Source organism: Mytilus edulis, chromosome 3, assembly GCF_963676685.1.
Source record: "Mytilus edulis chromosome 3, xbMytEdul2.2, whole genome shotgun sequence".
Lineage (NCBI taxonomy): Eukaryota > Metazoa > Mollusca > Bivalvia > Mytilida > Mytilidae > Mytilus > Mytilus edulis.
Genome location: NC_092346.1, coordinates 69,415,590 through 69,439,568, shown reverse-complemented (window position 1 = coordinate 69,439,568; position 23,979 = coordinate 69,415,590). Strand labels below are relative to the sequence as shown.

The following is a 23,979-nucleotide window of genomic DNA, read 5'->3' as shown; positions in this document are numbered from 1 at the left end:
AATTAAAAAAATACGTTCATATGGCACTTTAATAGTTTGATTTCTTTATATGTCATGTAGTTTTATACATTCTACCATTATAAATCTCAGTATCTATACCATTTGGATAATTTGGACTATTATCTGATTATCCTTTCATTCTGCATAAGCATTTTTCAGAAAGATAAGATTTGCTAGCTACATTTTGTAATTTGTTGAAGTCATTGTGGGGTTCATATCAATAACAAATTAAGGTCCGTCTTAGCTACAGCTCATCCAGACAATTTCAATAAATCTTTCTGTCAAAACGATTTCCAGGAAATAAGCTGCACGAAAAAATATCGTAAATTGATGAAGGGAAGCCACCATATAACCTTCATGACCTTCATGACCTTCATGATGGAATCTTCTGAAGATTTCTGTGATTGCAACAACTTTTCCGAATTGAATTTAGGAAAAGTAGGTACTTTGTTTATTTTTTTGTAGGGAATTTTGAGTCTTAAAATTAAAGCTGCATTCGTTTCTCCCAAAATATCTCGCTCAAGATTAACTTGAAAGTGATCCGCAATTATTTTGATAGTTGAACATACTGACAGCTACAATGTTTCCTTTGTCAAATAAGGACTCGGGTCATTGAACTTATAAATACAAATATATCATATTGAGACGAAGTGACTAACATTTTCATGTTTTTTAAAAGACGTTCTTAAAAGAGAAATTGAAACCATAAATATACTAAAACAGTGTTAGCATGAAACGAAAGAAATCAATAACAGGAAACTAAAATTAAAATCCTTCAATGTAATCTTATATTCGAAGAAGGCAAACTTCAGATTAAATATAGATTAGTGAATATAATGAATATGTGCCTGAAACAATTCGACGCAGACTTTTCTGGATTTAAACTAGACAATGGAAAAATGGAATACTCTAACTAAACACATGGAGCTCTCTGTTGAAAAAAAACTTTACTATAAAAGAAATAGTATTTAAACAAGCCGTTAGTGGTGATACCTAGTCTAAGGGCAGCTGAGGTGCAAACATAGAAATATCTTCGCAATGTAGTTTGATAATACACCTAAAGCAGAAGCTCTGCACAATCAATTCCAGTCTCCTTTTCAGAGGAAGCCATGGCTTCAAACATGGCTTAGTACCATCAATAAGATTGAAGACATCCAATAAATTAAAAGAAACACCAGATGAAATATCACCTTATCTGAAATATATATTTGAATAATCATAATGCCTAAAAACAGGTCCCTCACACTTAGACAACTGCTTATATAACAGCACTTTTCAAGAAAGGAGATATATCGAAACCAGTAAATTATAAACGGGTATCACTTACATCAGTACCATGTAACATAATTGAGAACATCATGGACCATCTAGAATGTAATAATAGCCTTGCAGACTACCAACACGGCTTTTGGCAAAAGAGATCACATGAAACACAGTTTATATTAACAGTTGAAGAAATATGCAGATATTTAAAAAACAAGCAAAAAAAAAGGACGCAATACTTGACTTCAATTATGACACCGTACTCCACAATATACACCTCCATAAACTAGACCCCTATGGAGGCAACGGAAACATTCATTGTGTCCTGTATCAGCAATCCGAGAAAAAACAAAATAACAAAAACAACGTACTCAAAGGAATATTCCAAACGCAAAATCCTTTATCAAATGACAAATCAAAAGCTCAAACACATCAAACAAAGGAAAAATAACTATTCCTGACTTGGTACAGACATTTCCTTATGAAGAAAAGATGAACTGTGTAGCACTCGTGTGTAATTACTCGTCTTTTGAACGTAGATTTGTGTTCTGTTTGATAACTGTAGAATACGCTTTTGTTCAGTTTTTGTGATACTCAGTTTAGAAATGTTTTTAATTTTCTGATATATTTTTACCATTAACAAGTTGACAAAAATCAGGTGTGATCTGCATATGTTGAGTTAAAATTCCCCAACAGGAATGATCTAACACGAACAAGTTGACTTTTTAGTTAGAAGATGTGATTGTTTTGTTCAACGGACAATTGACATTCCTATTGGAACCAAATATACTCCCTTTGCCGCCCAATCGTTCATATCAGGAAAACTTTATACATGTTTGATGACTATGGATAACATTTTCCACCACGGTCGATATTCTGATGGATAATAACTGTGCATCACTACAAGCTGACTTGTTTCTATACTCATAAGAAAATATTTCATACAGAACCTCCACAAAGACAAAGAAAAATGCATATTCTTAAATTTACTCTCAGATTTATTGATGATTTTTTTTTTCACTCAATAACCTTCATTTCAATAAGTGCTTTAATCTCATATATTCGCGTGAACCAGAAGATCTTTTTTGGCTCCATATTGGCACATATGGTAGAGTTAAAACTAGAATCAATTACAAACGTAATGATTGTAACTTTTCAACCAATAACTTCCAATTTCTCAAGAGTAACATACCCTCAGTTACTTTCATGGCGTTTACATATCTCAGTAAATACGTTACGCTCGTGTAATTTCACACTATACGGACATCATGAACAGAAGGGTACTACTTTCACAAATAATGCTCCAACAGAGTTATGAAGAAAAACGACTAAAATCGACACTACTCAAGTGTTGCGATTGCCACACATGTGACATCACCGAATAATATAATTTTACACATCGTGTTTATATTCTAGGTTTATAATGAGTAATCTTATACATATACCAATCGAAACTTATTCATAAACTTGACTCTTTAAGGTACTCCTGAGTTGTTTTTTCACCGAATCTGGTAAATCGAAATTTCAACATTTTCACTGTTGTTATGATTTTACAAATAGTTATCACAATTGCTTGTGACCCTGATGAAAATGTGATCAACAGAGATGAAAAAAGAAATCTGTTGGACTGAGAAAGAAAAAAAATCGTCCCCGAAACAATAAATTATGGACGTGTGACAGATGAACCATTTCAAGCAAAGATATCCAGAACAGAGGTTTAGATACTTATCTATATGGCTCAATAATACATTAACTGATGCACAATGCGCAATTGTCCAAGCATAAAAATATAAAATTTATGATGAGTTTGTATTGAATTCAATAATTATTCTATTTGAAGATAATGCCAGGAATAAAAGGCATAAAAGATGAGAAAAGAAACATATTAAATTTCTTAATCAGTGTACAGATTTTAAAGGTATATGGATTTTCACACTAAATAATATATGAAGGAAACGAAATATCTTTACACCTTACACCTTGAAATTCATTTTCCTGTTTTATAAACTAGTGTAGATGAATTAATGATGAAAATAATCATTAGGACTTTGAATATTTTTCCACATATATATACATACACAGGAAACTGTATAGAAAGAGGTCGGTGACCAAATAATACAAGCATATGAATACATAAATAATTTTTTTTCCAAAACGTTCCGCGTCAACCTGTATGTCAAAGTTTAATTCATCTGGAAGTTGTAAATCAATTTAAAAGGGAATACCAAATATCCAACATCAATACCGAATTCCCAAATGTACAAAAATGCAAAGACATAACGATAACCGTGGTCTATGTTCGACACGCAATTTAACATGTTGATGGGTGATTTTGAGAGTATTCCAAGTATTAATTTGATCGGCGAAAGATTAAACGTCACTATCATTCATATTTTACTGGAGACATTTAATATTTATATCAATAATAGTTTCTCATATTGCGCAAGCTTTTACCTTAGTCGAAACTTTACTCGCCACTAGCTACAACCAGAAATAAATCAACAAACTGAAATGCCGAAAAAGTTTATCGTGTTGGAAAGTGAATTGACAATCTATCAAAACGCGTCTATCAAAACGAAGACATCATAAAAATAACACAACAGATAATAAATTCAATCATTGAATTTCTCTAAAGATGAGCTTTCAGTTATTCTTGATCATCTCACCGCTGCTGTCTCTAGCTGAATTGAAAATAAAATTGAGAATCGAAATGGGGAATAAAATAAAACGGGTGGTACAAGTTCAATTACTCAGCAGTTAATTATAACCAATTATGGAATTCACCAACTTGTCTCTTAAAGATGACAAGCATTCACACTATGATGCATCAACACTGAATTAAAGAACAAACATCGTGGGTTTTATCACAAAACCCTCCCATCACACCCCATCCCCTCCGGATGATTAAATTGCTTTTTAAAACTGGATTTTCATCATTTTCAAGATTTGATATGGAATATATTAAATAAAATATACAATTTGTATTTTTGGAGTATTTTATATATCAACACGAATATCATTGAGGTATATTCTAATTTCGAACCATTTATTATGAATAAACTTCATATATTTGATTTAAAACAATTTGAAACAAACAAAAACAACATCAAACTCTTAGACATTTATCTCTTTTATTTTCATTTATTCATAAGCTTGTTTATACGAATTCAAATGATGGAGAACATTGCAAATAAGACGGTATACATGTAGGACTCTAAAGTGCGATGGGGACGCTAAAGTACGATGGTCAGGCTAAAGTGAAATTCCTCTATACGCTAAAGTCCGATGGACTGCGAAAGTATAGACGTAAGAAACGTAGTTGGATTATGACGTTAACAGTCGTAATTACAAACTGAAAATGAACACGCCGAAAGATGAATTACAAATATTTGATTAGGAACTTTTCAACCAAATGTCAACGACTTAATTAAATTTAACCTAACCTTCCTTTGTCGGCTAAACCAAAGGTGTTTTATTTCGGTAGCTTGAAGAAGAACTTGTTCCTGCAGTCGACCATTTTACTATATATATAAGCTTTATAGATCCAAGTATTTTTTGCATATGCATATCGTGTATCCTACATTTGAATCATTGCTTATGTTGCAGTTTATTTTGTGGTCCTTGTTAAAATGTTGTCGCTTTTATTGAAATGTAGTGTCAGCAAAATAAATGTACATGTTTTCATGCGTAAATTATGAATTGTCGGCTAAAAGATTAGTTTGTACATTTTTGCAGGAAAACATTAAAATGGACATGTAGTCGCCACAAAAAAAGGAGAAAAAGAAGCTCGGCGAACGTCGCATTTCTCTCTTTTTTAAATTAAAGCGTAAACAAATAAATGTTACATATTCTGACAATAAACGAATTTATAATTTATAATTTACAAAGACGATTGCAAGGGGAGGTGTTCCCATAAGTAATAGACTACAACGTGTGAACGGCAAGCTTCACCAATTATCACAATATTTTATACGCCCTAATTGTTAAAATTCATTTACAAGAAATATAGTATTTTGTGACACCTAAATTTCCTTTTAGCAATTATTACGAGGTCGGTCTTTTAAAATCATTCACTGGAGACTACTATTAAATTATAATGCTTATCACATATGGTATAAGTTATAATACTGGATTTTGTAAAAGGACTATTTTTACATTGAATGTTCTTTCACGTTTTTTAAAGCCCTCGAACCTTACCCTATTGCTCCATAACACTTTAGCGTGATACATATATATAAGAAAACCTTATCAGATTAGGATTGATTTTTTTTATATCCCGAACGGGTCTTTGATAAGTTTTCTTTTTTAACATATATCACAATGAACCCTACGTAGATGTATTTTATATTCATTATTCATCAAACGTGCGGATGAAGGTAAATTGATTTACGCCCCATTTCATGTAATATCATCGATCTATTAAGTATAACTTAGGGTATAAAACATTTCATGTTCCTGACTTGTTACGTCAGAATTCTATATTATTACATGGTAGTTTAAAGAATACATGTATATCGTTTTAATCAATTACATTTAGTTTAAGAAGTTTAAAAAATTTCATAAATTTGTACTTAAAGTGTCACATATTGGGTACATATTGATTGCAGTTTGAAGAATTTATACAAAAAATATAAAACAACCAATTTTCAGACATACAATTGACTATTAAGACACTGTAAACCAAATAACTATTTACAAGTTAGGGCAGCTGATACTGAATATTAAAGATACCCAATAAAATCTTTTTCATGTATTTAGTTTAACAATACTTTCGAAACCTTTTACGCATTGGTATAAAGCTAAAATGCAATTTCGGCCCTATATATTATTGCTGTTGAACAAAATTTGATACATACATTTCGATATGCATTTCTGATCTACATGTTGGTGATGAAGGCATAGTGATTCAAGATTTCTAAAAATGAAATAGTAAAACACTTCTTTTATAGAATTTGCATCGAAGAATGTCACTTACCAAAATAAAATAATGTTTATAAGGAAAACAATGTAAAAGTTTACCTCAAACAGCTATTTGTTTTGGTTTCACTGAAAATGTCCTACTCATAAATTGTGGGTTAAAATAGTTGTGTTATACTCGTGTGGTTTTGTTTTACTTCAGGCATTCATTTTTGGGGTATGGTGATCTATGTAGAAAAAGCCATAGCATTGATATGAAAGTACAGTCATAGAGCTCTAAAATGAGTAATTTTTTTTAATTGCCGCTAATGTAAACAAAAATCAGGGGAAAATAGGCTCTATCGTTTTGATTTTAAATTCTCCTTCAAAATAGAAATGTACGCGTTGACAATGGAATAGGAATACATATTCGCGAGAGGGCGTCTATTTGATATATCGTCAATGCCGATCGCACTTCGAACGAAGGTTTATCAAATTCAGAACGAACGTTTATCAAATTCAGTATTCAGCGTTCAGACAGTGCCTTGAAAATTTCTCAGTTGATCCATTCGATGCCAACCTTATGGGTCAGCAACACTAACCAGTAAACTGTGAAATATGTTATCGCCCCAAATTTGATTGTGATATTTGATTCTCAAATCACATCGACAATTTCCAACTCAAACTGTAACTCTAATTTTTCGCAATCAATTATATAGTTTTCAAGTTTAAATCATCAAATGCTAGTCAGTGAGCAGGATATACGATGTTATATTGCACTTGTTCTATTTCTGCAGTCAAACAAGTCAAAATGCGTTGAGTGTATAGTAAGTTCTATGTCATATAGCGTCAATGACCCGGTTTCACTTTTCCTCATGAATATCTAAATAGTATTTGCCAGAACTATATTTGATTATTTATGACGGCCTCTTTAGTCTGCCTTTTGTTTCCAATGTAAACAACTAATCGTGGAATGACTCAAACTTATTGCTTTTAAAATTGTTGGAAAACATATTTACTTGTTAATATTTTTTGTTAAATAAAAATCTATAAATCATTATGTTTTATGCGTACTGTTGATATTTTAGTCCATATATATTCAAACGAATTCTTTCACCACTCGTTCTATTTTAGCAGTCGCAATACGTTGACTATATTTCTATGTCATTTCTACAGTCACTGACCCGGTATCACTTGTCCTCATGAATATTTAAATAGTAGTTGCCGGAACTATATTTAATTATTCATGACGACCTCTTCAGCGTGTCTTTTGTTTTCAATGTCAACAATTAAGGGTGGAACTACTTCAACTAATTTCTTTTAAAATTGTTGGAAAAAAATAATAACTTGTTACTATTTTTGTTTAAAATTTATAAATTATAATTTTTTGTGCGTATTGTTTATATTTTCGTCCATCTCAAACGAATTCGTTCCAATAGATCATTTAATTGTGTTAATCTTTCCTTGCCAGATATGAGACATTTGTAAAGGGGATTTCCACAAATATCTAAATCAATTAATAACAATACCCCCCCCCCCCCCCCAAAAAAAAAAAAACAACAAGCAATTGACTGTGTTTTTTTTTCTTTTAGATTGCAGTATAGACTATAATAATATTGATTTGACATATCATTGTCTATGTCTGTAAAACGATTGTTACTTTAAACTCATTTGATTTTTTCCCTGGTCTAGAGAGGCAGTTAATACTTATCATGCTATTATTTTGCTTCTGGCAGAAACTCATTAAAAATACCAGGCGTATTAATTGGTTCGCCAGACGTACGTTTTGTAAATAGCATACCTGTTGTAGATTACTGTGCATTTTAAAATTATTATTTAATTGTTAGATAAATATTTAGATATATTATTTTTATTTTCAACACATCAAAGTTCGTCGCTTTTATTGATGAATAACAACGTTTCTATTATTACAAAGTAAAATATTAAAGCATATATTTGCATATCCAAGAATTTATGATAATAGTGACAGTGTTATATTTAAAACATCACAGTATTTTATCTAACTGTAAAAGTCAGTTGGAAAGCGTTTACTTTGACTAATCATATATGCACGAATCCCCCCACCCCACCCCCACCCCCCCCCAAAAAAAACCCAACAAACAATTAAAGGTAACAGTAGTTTTCCGATGTTCAAAAGTTAAAAATCGAGTGAGAGAAAACAAATCCAGGTTACAAACTAAAATCGAGGGAAACACATCAACTTTAACAGGAAAACAAAGGAACAATAGAAACACTGGAGTGCAACAAAAAGAAACGCTCACATACAAAGAAACGAACTATTTGATAACAACTGCCATTTAAAAAGTGAAAAACTAAAAGCTAGTTCAAGGCCAATTTTGCCTTTGTGAGAGCTGTGCGTATTACGCTGACTGTGGTACTGATGATTTTGTGATAGTCAAGCTATCTGTTGCATTTTGTACTTTCCATTGTTGATGCTTTTGTCCTAGTGATACCTGTGTTCATCAAGCTGGCTGTGTTATTTTAATCTTTTAATTGTTGATGCTTTTGTCCTAGTAATACCTGTGTTCATCAAGCTGGCTGTGTTATTTTAATCTTTTAATTGTTTATGACTTTGTCCTAATGATACCTGTGTTCATCAAACTGGCTGTGTTATTTTAATCTTTTAATTGTTGATGATTTTGTCCTAGTGATACCTGTGTTCATTAAGCTGGCTGTGTTATTTTGTACTGTCAATCTTTGATGCTTTTATCCTAGTGATACCTGTGTTCATTAAGGTGGCTGTGTTATTTTGTACTTTCAATTGTTGATGCTTTTGTCCTAGTGATACCTGTGTTCACCAAACTGGCTGTGTTATTTTAATCTTTTAATTGTTGATGCTTTTGTCCTAGTGATACCTGTGTTCATTAAGCTGGCTGTGTTATTTTGAACTTTCCATTGTTGATGATTTTGTCCTAGTGATACATGTGTTCATCAAGCTGGCTGTGTTATTTTGAACTTTCAATTGTTGATAATTTTGTCCTAATAATACCTGTGTTCATCAGTCTTACTGTTATTTTCAACTATCAATAGTTGATGATTTTGTCCTAGTGATACATGTGTTCATCAAGCTGGCTGTGTTATTTTGAACTTTCAATTGTTGATGATTTTGTCCTAATGATACCTGTGTTCATCAGTCTTACTGTTATTTTCAACTATCAATAGTTGATGATTTTGTCCTAGTGATACCTGTGTTCATCAAGCTGGCTGTGTTAGTTTGTACTTTCAATTGTTGATGATTTTGTCCTAATGATACCTGTGTTCATCAGTCTTACTGTTATTTTCAACTATCAATAGTTGATGATTTTGTCCTAGTGATACCTGTGTTCATCAAGCTGGCTGTGTTAGTTTGTACTTTCAATTGTTGATGGTTTTGTCCTAATGATATCTGTGTTCATTAAGCTGGCTGTGTTATTTTGTACTTTCCATTGTTGATGTATTTGCCTTAGTGATAGCTGTGTATCTGAAGCTGGCTGTGGTATTTTGTACTTTCAATTGTTGATATGATGTCCAAACTGGCTGAACAAATAAATGTAGTAAATGGTGTTTTCTTTGCTATGATGATCACGGCATTATCTTTTTTCAGCGCCATGAAAATTTATTTAAAACGTTTTTGTTTTGTTTCGACAATTACTTGTTCTGATCCATTCAACGATCATGCATTTACTTTTATATTAAACTATTTAAATGAAACACAACGTGATTTTGAGTCCGACCGTTTATCTTGATCAGGAATCTGAAATTCGGGAACAATGACATAATATATTGAGTATTAAAATACAATTTTGAAAGTTTTACGTCTACATGAAGTCGTTAATAATCGTCTCATTGGCAATCATAACATCTACTTTTTTTTTTTACAATTAAGATGTTTACCTAAATTATAATTTATTAGATGTTAACTAAATGAACCGGCTTACAGTTTCGGATTTTGTAGAAATCCCCTCGATCTGCAGAATAATAACATGACCAATGTAGATAATGATTAAATTTCCCCTATGACTGTCACATGAACAACAAAAACAACCTTAGATATAAAATCACTAATTTGTCATGGAAAGGACAATAATTTTAAGATCTGTATTGCAATATTTGATCATGAAAAAGCAGAACATCAGTTTTATAAGTTATAACAGCGCCTTCAGTGCCAGAAATCAAAGTGATCCTTTAAATGCTTCTCTTTAATGCCACAGGGAACATTGTTTATGACATATCCGTATTAACGACATCTTATTTTGGATCACAAGAAATCAATCCATTCATAGAACTCAAAGCGCATGTCGTAGTCTAACCATAAAGACGTAATTACTTCCTTCCGCCGTCGTTAAATCTGTTCAATAAACTGTCCCTACATGGTGCTTAGAAAAAAGCAATAACAGAGATGAAAATAGCTGTTACATATGTTTGCCTTATATGGGATTGCATTATGATATGTTTTAGTGCAATATAATTACCTTTACAATGTACCATAAATTAAATATAGATAAAATTCAAACGCATACAGCGTTCGAAGAATTTTCTGATTAACCTTTTTTTTAGAAGTAATTATGCCTAGCTTTTATTAATATATAAAAAGTACCCAAAGGGATCTTAAAATGACTAAACAAAATGTTCTTAGACTGTATGAATTTAATTAAACGATAGGTAATTGTGTTAACGCAATAATATTTACAATATGGGGATGTCTGATTAGAAGAACAAGAAAAACCTGTGATTTTTAGGACAGTTATGATTAATAACAAGACCTTAAGGGTGTACTTAGGTGAGGTTGTGGTATTTGTGTCAGAAGTTAAAACTACTTATTTTTGTCCTACGATACAGTGTAAAATATTTTGCCCATAACACCAATTTTTCTTTTCATTTAAGGCTTCAATAAATCATGAGAGGTCATTTACAAGAAAAAGCAGGTTCTAGATTTTTTTCTTTCGATTTGAGACCAAAATAATTCCAATGCAAATGTAAGATAATTTTTTTTCCGCCATTGTTTTTTTTTTATAAAACTCAAATATCTCGAAAGGAGCTCTATAACCTATCAATATATCTAGCTTAATTTTTCCATTACTTATTCTTTTTCGACAAAAGTTGTCAATTTTAAATTCTTGATTTTTTAAATTTTATCCTTAAAGTAAGTGAAAAGAAACAATGGAACAGTGAAAGTTCTTAGTGCTAAAAAGAATGTCTCTTTAGTGATGTCAGACCGAAATTAAATGTTAATCACATCGTCAAACCATGTATTTATTTTGTGAAGTTTCATAGAAATGTATCGCGGGTTACGACGGACTAGCAGACAAACATGTAATTGGTAAATGTCTACAGGGTTTTCAAACTTTTGCGAAGGGATAATATAGAGATGAGATTTAGTAAAATAAACATAGTTCCCTATTCGAAAAGAGTAATTAGTGCATAAACAGAAGAAAGGGGAGGGAATAATAAATCCTTGTGTGGTACTCTTTTGTTGTACTGTCATTGCCTTTTACGATTGCCTCAACTGACCAAAGTTACATTTGATTCTTTTCTCTTGTGTTACATGCTCACTTAAATAACATGGCATTTAATCGTTTATGAATTTGAACACAGGATGAGATTATTCTCAAAGTGAAATCATTACATAATACTATTGTGGAATAACCGCAATTTTTAAATAAATAAATATAACCGCTTAATGTTTCTTAAGATAACATCTTAAATGTTGTATTGAGTAACTGGAACATTTTTAATAGATATGGGATTGGTAAGCCCTGCATTGAACAAATTTTCATTACGTAAGTTGGTCGGGAATTAACAATAAAAACAATTAGTATAGCTTTACTCATTATTGAATTTTGTAATAGAAGAAACCAATGAACAAAAAACAGGAACGAAATTTAATATATGGTATGCATTTTATAGTTGAAAAGTCCAATACAGCTTCTTTCAAATGCTACGCTATTTTTGAAAGCAGGAAATGGTTCTTTGATAACAATTTACAATGTATATTTTGCACAAATGAAAATAATTTGAAAGGAACTTAATTCTATACATTTAATGACATAATTGACTATAAATTAAAAATCTGAAACGGATAAAAAGTTCTATATCAATGAAACTATACACAATTAAAACAAACTCAATACATTTGTTTGTAAAGCGTCGTTGTCACTATCAAAAACTCATCATATATACCAGGCTTGAAGTTTTGTATTTACGCAAGACGCGCGTTTCGTCCACAAAAGACTAGCCAGTGTCGCGCGAATAAAAAAATTTAAAAGGCCAAATTAGGTACGAAGTTGAATAGCACCGAGGACCAACAAAATCATAAAAGTTTTGCCAAATACAGCTAACAAAATCTATTCCATTGTAAAAAAAAAAAAAGGTCTAAGAATTTCAAAAATGAAATGTTTTTTTGTAAACAGTTAATTTATATATAAATTATGACCATATCAATTATATAATGTATAACAGTCAACGGTACAAGTTTGCAATTCCGCAAAGGTTTCTCAGAATGAAGTTGATAGCTTGGTTGGTATTGATTCACTTAGTGTTGTCCTATTTTATTTTATTTTTTGAATGCTGTTCTCCAGTAAATGAGAAATATCTAATTGTATTTAAGATTACATCATTTTTTTGATATACCATTAGTACATAGATTTTGATTATCTTCTCCCATTAATAAAACTCTTTAATCTCTTAGTCATGCTATAAAAATTACATTAAGCAGCTTTTAGGGAAATTTTATACACCATTAATAAAACATTTGATGTTTTCTTCGAAGCGTCATATTGACATTACTTAAATCGTTTTCTTACAATTTAAAGTGTCGTCCAGGGTTCTGTTATATAATAATGTACAATAAAGATCACAAAAGATATCATCAATTAAAATGATATTCCTATAGACAAAAGTGTTGTTCATGAATAAGTTTGACGTTTAAGGTTTTTCTTTTTTTTCTGTCTTTATTATGCAATATACTGTTGTTATGCACAAAATACAATAAGACAGTTAAGACTTTAGTAATTGTCTCATTCAAACCGTCGTCCCCTTAATAAAAATAAACAATAATAGTGCATTGACTTGACATATCAACGATATAAGGATGAGGCTTAGAAACGGGAAAATGCAAGGCTCTGCCGAGCTTTTTCCCCGTTTCGGGCCGAATCCTTATATCGTAGATATGTCAAGTCAATGCACTATTATTGTCTTTATACTGCAATCTAAAATAGTACATCTTCAATTGTTGTTTAGTGTGTATGTAATTATTTGATTTAAATATTGGGAAACTTCCCCCTTTTATATAAAGGCCTCATATCATGCAGGCGGGGAAATGTACAGCACAATGAAATGTACATCTACCTCCAGTCGATGATGAACAAGTTTGTTTGAGAATGAACTAAAATATCAACAATAAGCATAAAACATAATGATATATAGTTTGCAAACAAGTGAAATATGTTTTTTTTCTTCTAAAAATTGCAAAAGAAATAAGTTTATGTTGTTGTATACATTGGAACCAAGAACAGGTCGAATAGGTCGTATGAATAATTAATTAATAATTTCGTCAATTTCGATTTAAATATTCATGAGAAAAGGTGATATCAGGTCAGTGACTGTATATGACATAGAAATATACAGTCAACGCATTTTTACTGCTCAAATAGAACGAGTGCAGTATAAACAGAAACTCTACATAGCATATAAAAATATTGCTATCTAGTACATCCAACTTTGCGTCGGATGAGAATGGAAATGGGGAATGTGTCAAAGAGACAACAACCCGATCATAGAACAGACAACAGCAGAAGGTCACCAACAGGTCTTCAATGCAGCGAGAAATTGTTAGTAATAATGTCATTTTGATAGCATAGATACGAAGCATATCGTTCAACATAGGAAGATATTATACTAGCTGCTACGATCTTGAATGCAACCCTGTACAAAGTATTCAACTCAACCCTGTATCTTCATTTTGGCACACGGGGATGGTTGACATACGGTGAATGAACAAAAAATATTAAAAAGTAGCAATATTGGATTGCTGTAGGCATTGTTTAGATGTATCCCTCATTTAAATTCGAGTTAACGACGTAATCGTATTACTACCTTTATAACTAACATACAATATGAAAATACACAGTACAAAGGGCGAAATAAATCTAAACGAATATGATGACCATTATTATTTTGAATTCAAAAATAAATGTATTGGTGGTTTTGAGAAATAATGACATGAAGAATGTTTTTCTCAATTGTTTAATGCGCATTTGATTCATAGGAATATTCATGCAACTCGATTTCAGAAAAAAAAATTGAAAATATACATTAATGTTTTTACATTGTATTCATGGTTTACATGTCAAAATTGTTTGGAAAATCTCGTTAAATGTTTGACATCTTATTTTCCAATAAATGTTCCACGGTACAACCGCTAAACATAAAAAAATAAATACCAAAACTTGAAATAAAAAACCAAACAATAAATCTAAATGAAATATCTAGTGATGACTTGCTTAGGAGTGTCACAATTCCTTTAAACAATCCTTGTTAAAGTCATGCGATGAACCAGATGTACCATGACTGTGTTGTTTTCATTGCCTGTGCGAGTAAATGGTTAAATGCATATGATATGGTTTACATACAGACTGTTTCTTGCAACTTCAAATATTATTACCAGAAAATGTGCATTATTTAGACAATGAAAAGTACATATGATTTTCTGAAGTGTCATTGGTGACATAGGTACACGTATTGTGCTATTTTCTTCTTTTTTGCCTTGTTGTCGAAGACTTTTATTTTTCCATTCTGCAATATCTCTTATCTATAAGAAGTCAGTTTGTCCATTCTGGCATGGCTTATTCCCGCACACAAGATTAAGGTACTGCACTGTGTATTAATATGTTTTCCTTTTTCAATGCATTTTGGCATTTGTGCATTATAATATATTTTTCAACGACATGTTTTGCACCAAGTTAGTTTGTTTTTACATTACAAGGTTTGAATTTCCTATATTGCTTAAAAACGTAAACGTACACTTGTGTTATTTTACAAGATAAATACATATATTTTAAGTATGAACAGATTTGTACAACTGGTGTACCCTAGTTTTGTTTTACTAAAGAGGAACAGTTCTATGACATATTTTAACATTTCTAAAGAGATGTTTGAACTGATCCAAACTTTTAATCTTCCAGGGAATGAATTTCCGATCAATATTTCCACAATATGTGCTTTCAAGGAAGACATTTAACCAAGAGTTCAATGTTGGGAAGCTGGAATCATGCATTCGAAAATTTAATGAACGCCATCACGAGTTTGTTGACCGTTAAAGAATAACTTATTCACAGATGCGACTAATATGTTCCCATTGTCGTTATCACAAACCAGTTCTCTTTCCTCGAATATAAACTACCGAGTTTGAATTATCACCGGGTTTGTTATAGTATGATCAACATATCAACACGGCGGATGCCACAAGGCAACAAGATCTGCTCCACCGTTTGAAACACTTGAGGTCAGACCCGATGTTTGGTTGATGGTCGTGTTTCTCTGTCTTTTTATGTTGTATGTTGTATACATATACTGTTTGTCTTTAATCGCTTTTCGTCTTTTGCAGTGTCATTGTTAGTTTGTTTTCCACTTTTAAATATGCTAATACCTTTAGTATCTTTCGCCTCTCTTGTAAATCACTACGCACGGTTATTAAGTATGCTAATACCTTTAGTATCTTTCGCCTCTCTTGTAAATCACTACGCACGGTTATTAAGTATGCTAATACCTTTAGTATCTTTCGCCTCTCTTGTAAATCACTACGCACGGTTATTAAGTATGCTAATACCTTTAGTATCTTTCGCCTCTCTTGTAAATCACTACGCACGGTTATTAAGTATGCTAATACCTTTAGTATCTTTCGCCTCTCTTGTAAATCACTACGCACGGTTATTAAGTATACCATTACCTTTAGTATCTTTCGCCTCTCTTGTAAATCACTACGCACGGTTACCACACTTCAAGTCGTTAAGTTGAGTTTATATTTCTGAAATATGTTTTATAAAGATTTCATCATTTTAAAGTTAAGCGATGAAATGTTTAATATCTGAATAAGATAAAAAGAAATGACTTTACGTGCTGCCTATATCAACGTTACAACCTTGCTTACGGATATTTAAAACAGCTAAAACGAAAACTTGATGAAGTGGTAATTTTCTGGTTGTAGCATTTTATTTATTTTTACTAAATTGTATTTTAGGATAAGAATGAACCGCTCCGTGCAAAATATGCAGACGCTTTGATAATACACCAGAAAGAAGCATCTCATTTTTAAACATGATAAACATACCTATCTGTACATATAAGAGCATTGACACGATACATATTTGTATAACATTTTTGACATTCAAACGGGGAAGATTATTAAAAATGTCTCACAGATGATGGATCTTTCAATATCTGTCAGGGTTTGAAGTAGAAATACCAACAATGTTATATGTTTATTACAGCTGCTATTGTCAACCATATGTTGCATGTAGCCAATATGCTATGATGATTATAGACTTTGATATTTTAGCAGATGTCAGTTACATAGTATAAAATAAAGCTTCGTTATTAATATGATGCTAAACTTATCTTTTTCGTACATTTCTATCAGCTGTATCTTTTTGTCTTGCTAGAAGGTCTTTAAGAGCAACTGTCTTTACACTGTTTGTATAGCTTACCTTTTTAAAACATTTTATCGAATTCGATGCATATGAAAATTTGAAGCGGTTTAAATAAAATTTCAGAGCTCTTATACGTAAGCCGTTCGAATTATAATATATATATACAATGTATATGTAACTCTATTTTAACATTTTTACCTATTATGTCTGTTTGTTTTGTTAACGCATCGATGTCAATATAATGGAATTTTATGCTACTGTCATACAAGTAATAGGTTTAGCTAGCTATAAAACCAGGTTCAATCCACCATTTTCTACATAAGAAAATGCCTGTACCAAGTCAGGAATATGACAGTTGTCATCCATTTGTTTGGTGTATTTGAGCTTTTAAATTTTTTCATTTGATTAGGGACTCTCCGTTTTGAATTTTCCTCGGAGTGCAGTATTTTCGTGATCCTACTATATCTAACATTCTTCCATGTTTGTTGCAAAACAAGTTAATGTTCTTTTGAAGTTCCGTACCTTCTAACTACCTTTGATAACGCAACAATTACAGTAGAGTATTATTAAACTACATGTACCAATCAAAGATCTACCTTCCCGTCAAATGAATAGATACTTGGTTCAATGTTTCTGTTTATAAGTCTGCATTAATATTTAACCGTGGCTACCCTATTTTTTTAAATGACCTGACATTTTTTTGTTTGTCAAATTTTGATTGTATTTTATTTATTTTTTTCATTCTTTTATTTATTTCAGATTGTTCAAAAACAATAGCTATTTGATTCAAATTTTCAAAGATTTCAAGGAGCTAGAAACTGAGGACGAGATGAGAGAAAATGAAGAATTAGAAAAACATGCTACATTTGTAATGTCCACTTTAGACGAAACAATTACGAACATTGATAACTTTGATTATATAAAGGATCTGGCACACAGAACAGGAAATTCACATCAACGATTTTCAGAATTTCAAAAAGAGAATTTTAAGGTATCTAACTTAAATGTTGTGTCCTTACTTGCCCCAACTGTTCGACCTCTGCGGTCGTATAAAGCTGCGCTCTGGTTTACTTTGAACTTCAGACAAAATGTGATAGTATAATTAATTAGAAGGATTTTGGGCGTAAAACATTACCTTTTAGGAGTTCAAGTATTTCTAAAGGACAAATCAGGTGAACTACTTCGCTCGAGAAATGGGAGAAGCTCGTCTATCCATAAATCGAAAGTTTAAATGAAATCAACTTTCTTTAAATCAGGTATAAGTGCAATCTGTGGTCAAAACCTAATGATGTGAAAAATAAAAATCTCATATCGATGTCATTACTGAGCACAGTGATGATGAAAAAATAAATTGTTGACTAACATTTGTTTAAATTTTCGCACCGACGACATGCACCACGGATTAACATTATTTTTTAAGGATAAAAAATAATAAAAAGGTGTAAGGATTCAGAAAAACAAACAGTTTACAGAAAAAAAAACTTTACAAAACATTAAGTCGTTTACAGAGTTTTGCTCTGATACTACATAGTGTAAACATAAACGTCCTTAATATTTTGAAAAAAGGATGTTATATAGAACCCATTATTTACCAGCAATACGATTTGGCATAACGACCATGAACCCAGCATTGCGCTGTAATATACAAATGATTTAACCAATCACGATGTTATCAAAAAAATCAATTTCTGTTTCTTTGAGTTGGTTTATATAGAAATCATTTTAAGATAATAAGTTAGTATTGATGAAAAAATTGATTAATATTATTTGACCTTGTCAGAGGGAACAAGACGGTTATATGCAACGTCTGATCACATCATCGCATCTTGATGTTTTCTTAATGTTTCTTTGTGAGTATAGAACTAAGCTAAAATATAAAGACTGGAATGAAAACAATTACTGTTTTCTGGCATCGAAATGTAAACATTTGTTTTCAACGATGTAGATCTATATTGATTATTTGTCAACTAATTGAAGGGTTGTCAAACATGTATCAAATATATATCTTTGCAATTTCTATTGCTTCGATATTTTTAGAAACAGTTATATCCTTCTTAGTCCTAAAGATAGAAAATTGAAAGGTTTTCATTTCTTTCCCATAAAAAAAACTCCCAATCAAAGACTATTTCCGACACTCCCAATTTGGTTATCTCTTGGTATTATAAATTGTGAACAAATTGGAAAATGCCTCATGGTAGGATAAAGTAAAATCACAAAAATACTGATCTCAGAGGAAAATCTAATCAGAAAGTCTATAATCACATGGCAAAATCAAATGACAAAACATTATAGACACCTAGATTCCATTGGCAGTTTTTATGGGAGCTCGTATTATTCTGACTGAATTACATTTCAGCAAGATAATTGTTATTCTCGATGATGGTTACAAATTTTGACGACTTTGTCAAAGGTTATCACCAGCTCAGTAGTCAGTGACATAATTTTTGACAACTTAAGGTAGATTCATGGTATACTGCCATCTTGGATTGAACAATCACAGTAAAAAATCGGTCTAGTTATTTGCCTAAATCTGCAAATTTGGAGACAGATTTGCAATTTGATGGTTAGACTGTTTAATAATATAAAGAAAACTTGGCAATTTATTGTATAATTCAAAATAATTAAACAAATATCATTTTATTTTGCTTTTTGAATCATTTTTATCAAATGAGCCATTTAAGGGAAGATAACTCTTTTAGTAAAAAATTTATACTGGACAGATAGGGAATTTTTTTCTTTTTACTTGTAGCAAGAAAACAAGTTCGGTGACACCAGTTTTTCTTTTTATTTTCTTAAAACATATTACAAAACCTATCTTTTCACAATTTATTTCAAAATTCTATCTCATAGATTATTTTTTATGCACACAATTGTGCTTTTCCATTAACAATCTAACCAAATTTAGGCAATTTTCAACGACTCATAGCTTGAAAATTAGCACGGTGACCCCTACTTTTTATTATATTTTTGAAAAGAGCATATTAAAATCTCCATTCTGGCTAAGTATAAGAAAATTCTGTCTCAAAAAAGATTTACTTATGATCTACCTTAATTCTATCAAAGTTGATAAAGTTAAAATGGTTAGGAAATTAAGGTACAAAGTCGCATGGCAAAGTTGACCAAAGTTATTGTATTTCTACATATTAAGTAAATGCCTGTACCAAGTAAGGAATTTGATAGTTGTTATCCGTTCGTTTGAAGTGTTTGAGCTTTTGATTTTTGCAATCGGTTTATGGAATTTCCGTTAAGAATGTTCCATGGAGTGCGGTATTTTTGTTCTTTTGCTTTTGGCTATTCGTTTTACGTCATCTTTTGGTCATATATCTTCTAAAACATTCTTGGCTTTCCATTTTTGCATTTTGAACGTTCCTGACTAACTTATATTACTTCGAACACACCAAATTTATAAAATCATATGTGCTTTTGATTTCACCCTTTTCACTTTCTTGCAAATAGACAAGAGTACATACATATGCATAAAAGCATATCAAAAACTTTTTTTGTGATCAGATATTAAAGAAATACATTATGAAAATTGATTAACTTAGTATACAAATTCTCTAAAACTATATGATAAATATTTTGTGAGTATGAAATTTTTTGATGTAAATGGGACATGGAGTCACGATGTGCAAGGTAAGGAATTAGCCTTAAAAGGAATAATCGCTTTGATACGTACGTTTTAAACAAGGGAAACACTGATAAAAACTGACTTTATATTGAAAACAAAAACGTAAAAATTGAGAAAAAAAAAGCTATCCTCTGTTTAAAACAGTCTCTAAACACGGCCAACATTTGTTCAATCAGTAGGTCACATATTTGTCCTTGAATTAATACAAAAAGATATGGAACAAAAATCAATTAGTACTAATGAGAACACGAAAAATGACAAATATGATTATTTGACATTTGGGATTATATGACCTATAATGTCATGAGATCAGGTGCATTGGCCGGATAGAGATCTCAAGACGAAGTCATTTTATATGATGTTACTCTAGTTTGTGACTATCAATTAATATACATATAGCACGTTACCAGTCATCTTAGTGGTATACTTTCTTATTTGTAATCCAACTAGTTCAAATAAGTTATTGAGAGAAGAAAATTAGGAAGTAAAACAATTCAGTATAGAAAGACTCAAAAATATATAATTGATTATGTCACAATAAAATAGTTTTGAATTTCATTTGGAATACTGCGATATATATTGTCCAATTAATTTTACTAATTATATTTATTAACAATTCAAATATATATGACTCAAAAATAAGTCAAGACATATTTAACTACTAAAATCTGAGCGTCAATTTTTGTTGTTTTTGATATATCATAGAAGCCAGAAAAACAGCCTAAATGTTTGCATATATAAAATTCATCTTCGAAACCTAAAATCCCACAATACACATAAACATTCAGTAACTAGAAAAGATGCAAAATTAAAATGTATTTCTAATTAACTTTTTACTTTTATAAAAAGATCTTCTCTGAAATAACTAGGCCAATTTAAACCAAAGTTGGCCGAAATCATCTTCAGGGGGTCAGCTTTAGTAATTATGTCTGATTACCCTGCAAACCAACGAACTTGGCCGCTGTTACTATAAATAGAACTTTAATAGGGGTGAAATGATTAAAAAACTAAAGAAAGAAATATGGCAAATCCTGTAAAAGGTATATAGCTTCCCAACTTTGGGGAAATGATACATTAATATAATTATGTAGTCCTAGTCTAAACACATTTTTTTCAAGGAATCTTCTCTTTATTCTTTGTCCTCCGATCAAAATATGGAATGACTTGCCATACACCATAAGAAATTGTTGTAATATAGATCAGTTTAAGAAGCATAGTCTAATATATTAGAGTACATGTAGTTCGCCATTGGTCACACATGCTTGAAATTCGATGACGTGAGTAAAATTGTTTCACTCTCTTATATTGAACTATGAATTAAGAATATGCTTTACAAGAACTTCAATTAATCAATTAAAGTAAGTGCTGCAGGAAACATATTATGTTTGGTAAGATACATCAATTTTGGCTTGTTGTAGTCACATAAAGACCCATTAAATTAGTATTGCAATGGTACTATCAGCACAGAAAAAGTGTTACGTTACTAACTAGCAGTGGTTTCGATTTATACTTTGTCTATATGCTTTTTTTTTTCTTTTTCTTTACAACATATGACGTTGCTCTGTACTTATACATCCCGTCATTGTGCCATGTTGAATGTTTGTTTACATATTTGTTTATTTTTATAGTGGTTAAGATGATAACAGAATGTTGACTGCTGTATCCCTAATTTGTTTTTACATTTTTGTGTATTTTTTCTGTTTGTTTTGTTCACACGTCGTTGTTAATGTAATCCCATTTGATAAGGGACTTTCCGTTTAGCAATGTTTAGAATTTTAGAATTTTAGAATTTTCCTCGGAGGTCATTATTTTTATGATTTTACTTTTTTGATAATATTTCCATTCCGAGGGAAGCGGATTTACTATTTCCCGAACCCGATTGGGCTATCTTGAATATATTAATGTATAAGAAATATCATATTTTATATATAAAAGATGGACTGGAAAGATACCAAAGGGACAGTCAAACTCATAAATCGAAAATAAACTGACAACGCCATGGCTAAAAATGAAACAGACAAACAGACAAACAATAGTACACATGACACAACATATAAAACTAAAGAATAAACAACACAAACCCAACCAAAAACTAGGGGTGATCTCAGGTGTTCCAGGAGGGTAAGCAGATCCTGCTCCACATGTTGCACCCGTCGTGTTGCTTATTTGATAAAAAATCCGGTAAATAGACTAATTCGGTAGGTCACATTCATGAAAGAGAAGGGGATTGTAGTTACGACGTACATATCCCATATCATTTGTAAAACGGATATTCCATAACGGTCAACCAACTCGTGATGGCGTTCGTAAAATTTACGAAAAGCTGATTTCAACTTTACCATTTGAAACTCTTGGTTTAATAGCTTCCTTTTGAGCAGCAATATAAGCAGCACCAGAAATCAAATTTAAATTAGACAAAAGTAAATTAAAAATAAACTGTGCAAAAAGCATTATTGACTCATGCACACGTGTACTATAATAGTACTTTGTACCAATTGCAACCTAAACGTATACGATTGGCTATCTTGTGGTCTGAACTCAGATGCAGCACAATCAATTTACATTTTCTACTACTTAGTAAAAGCATATACCACAAATAATAATAAAACTAAACTACTATTTAATCGAAAAACACTTTTCTAACTGAAACAAGCAGTAACATATATTGACTTCATATAACGGAGTTAATGTTTGTCATCATCAACTTGCCAATTCGATAAGTAAAACCATATTTGATAAAACTATGTGCCTATAATCTTTATAATGACAATGAATGAATAATGTATTTATAATCATAAAACACTATCAGCCGGCTGGGGGGGGGGGGGGGGGGGGGTCAAATATCCAGGGTCCGAACATACATCGCAGTTTGCCAAATCTACGTCAAACTAGAAGTTTAATTAAACTACAGTGAAAACGTACACATGTCTACGTTAATAAATAAGTTGAGGACTAGACAAAGCGATTGACATATAAAGTACATTTGAAACTAATATCATCTGAGATTGGTTTGTCACTGTGAGACCTCTTATCAAATTTGTAATAAAAAAAATAGAAAGATGTTGACAGTGGAATAGGAAATTTTGAAGTCAAGAATAAGACAGTTGTGTTTGAGCTTTAAATTTTTCCATTTAATTCGGGACTTTTCGTTTTGAATTGTTCTTGGAGTCCAGTATTTTTGTGATTTTACTTTTTTTTCTTATAATGATACAGACACATTGCTGTGTGAGACAATCTTGATAAAGAATGCAAATTCTAAGGGTTTTCGTAAAATGTTGTATGATGCAAATCAAGAACAAGCCTGAATATTAAATCTGAATGCAAAGACAATGTATCAATATACCTTAAACGTAATTTAGATTTTTTTTCAAATGCTTTTCCGATTATCTGAGCCTCTTAAAACGTGTTGTTAAACAGCCAATGACATGCAGTTTCGCACTAAAATGATTTCATTTCACCATACATTTTTTGTTACAAAAATTAATAATCGCCATAAAAAAAAGACAAACGTAGAAAAAAGTCAGCGTTTCAATGTATGAAATA

General features: G+C 31.2%; 1 protein-coding gene across 2 annotated transcripts in view; it reads left to right on the top strand.

Moving 5' to 3' along the window:
• Positions 1-23,979, top strand: part of LOC139517296 (cytoglobin-1-like) — a 112,530-nt gene that overhangs the window by 82,389 nt on the left and 6,162 nt on the right. For both annotated transcript variants that reach the window (XM_071308216.1, XM_071308215.1), the window contains exon 2: positions 17,565-17,796. In XM_071308216.1, the coding sequence (XP_071164317.1) occupies positions 17,565-17,796 (232 nt within the window). The remainder of the gene's footprint in view (positions 1-17,564; positions 17,797-23,979) is intronic.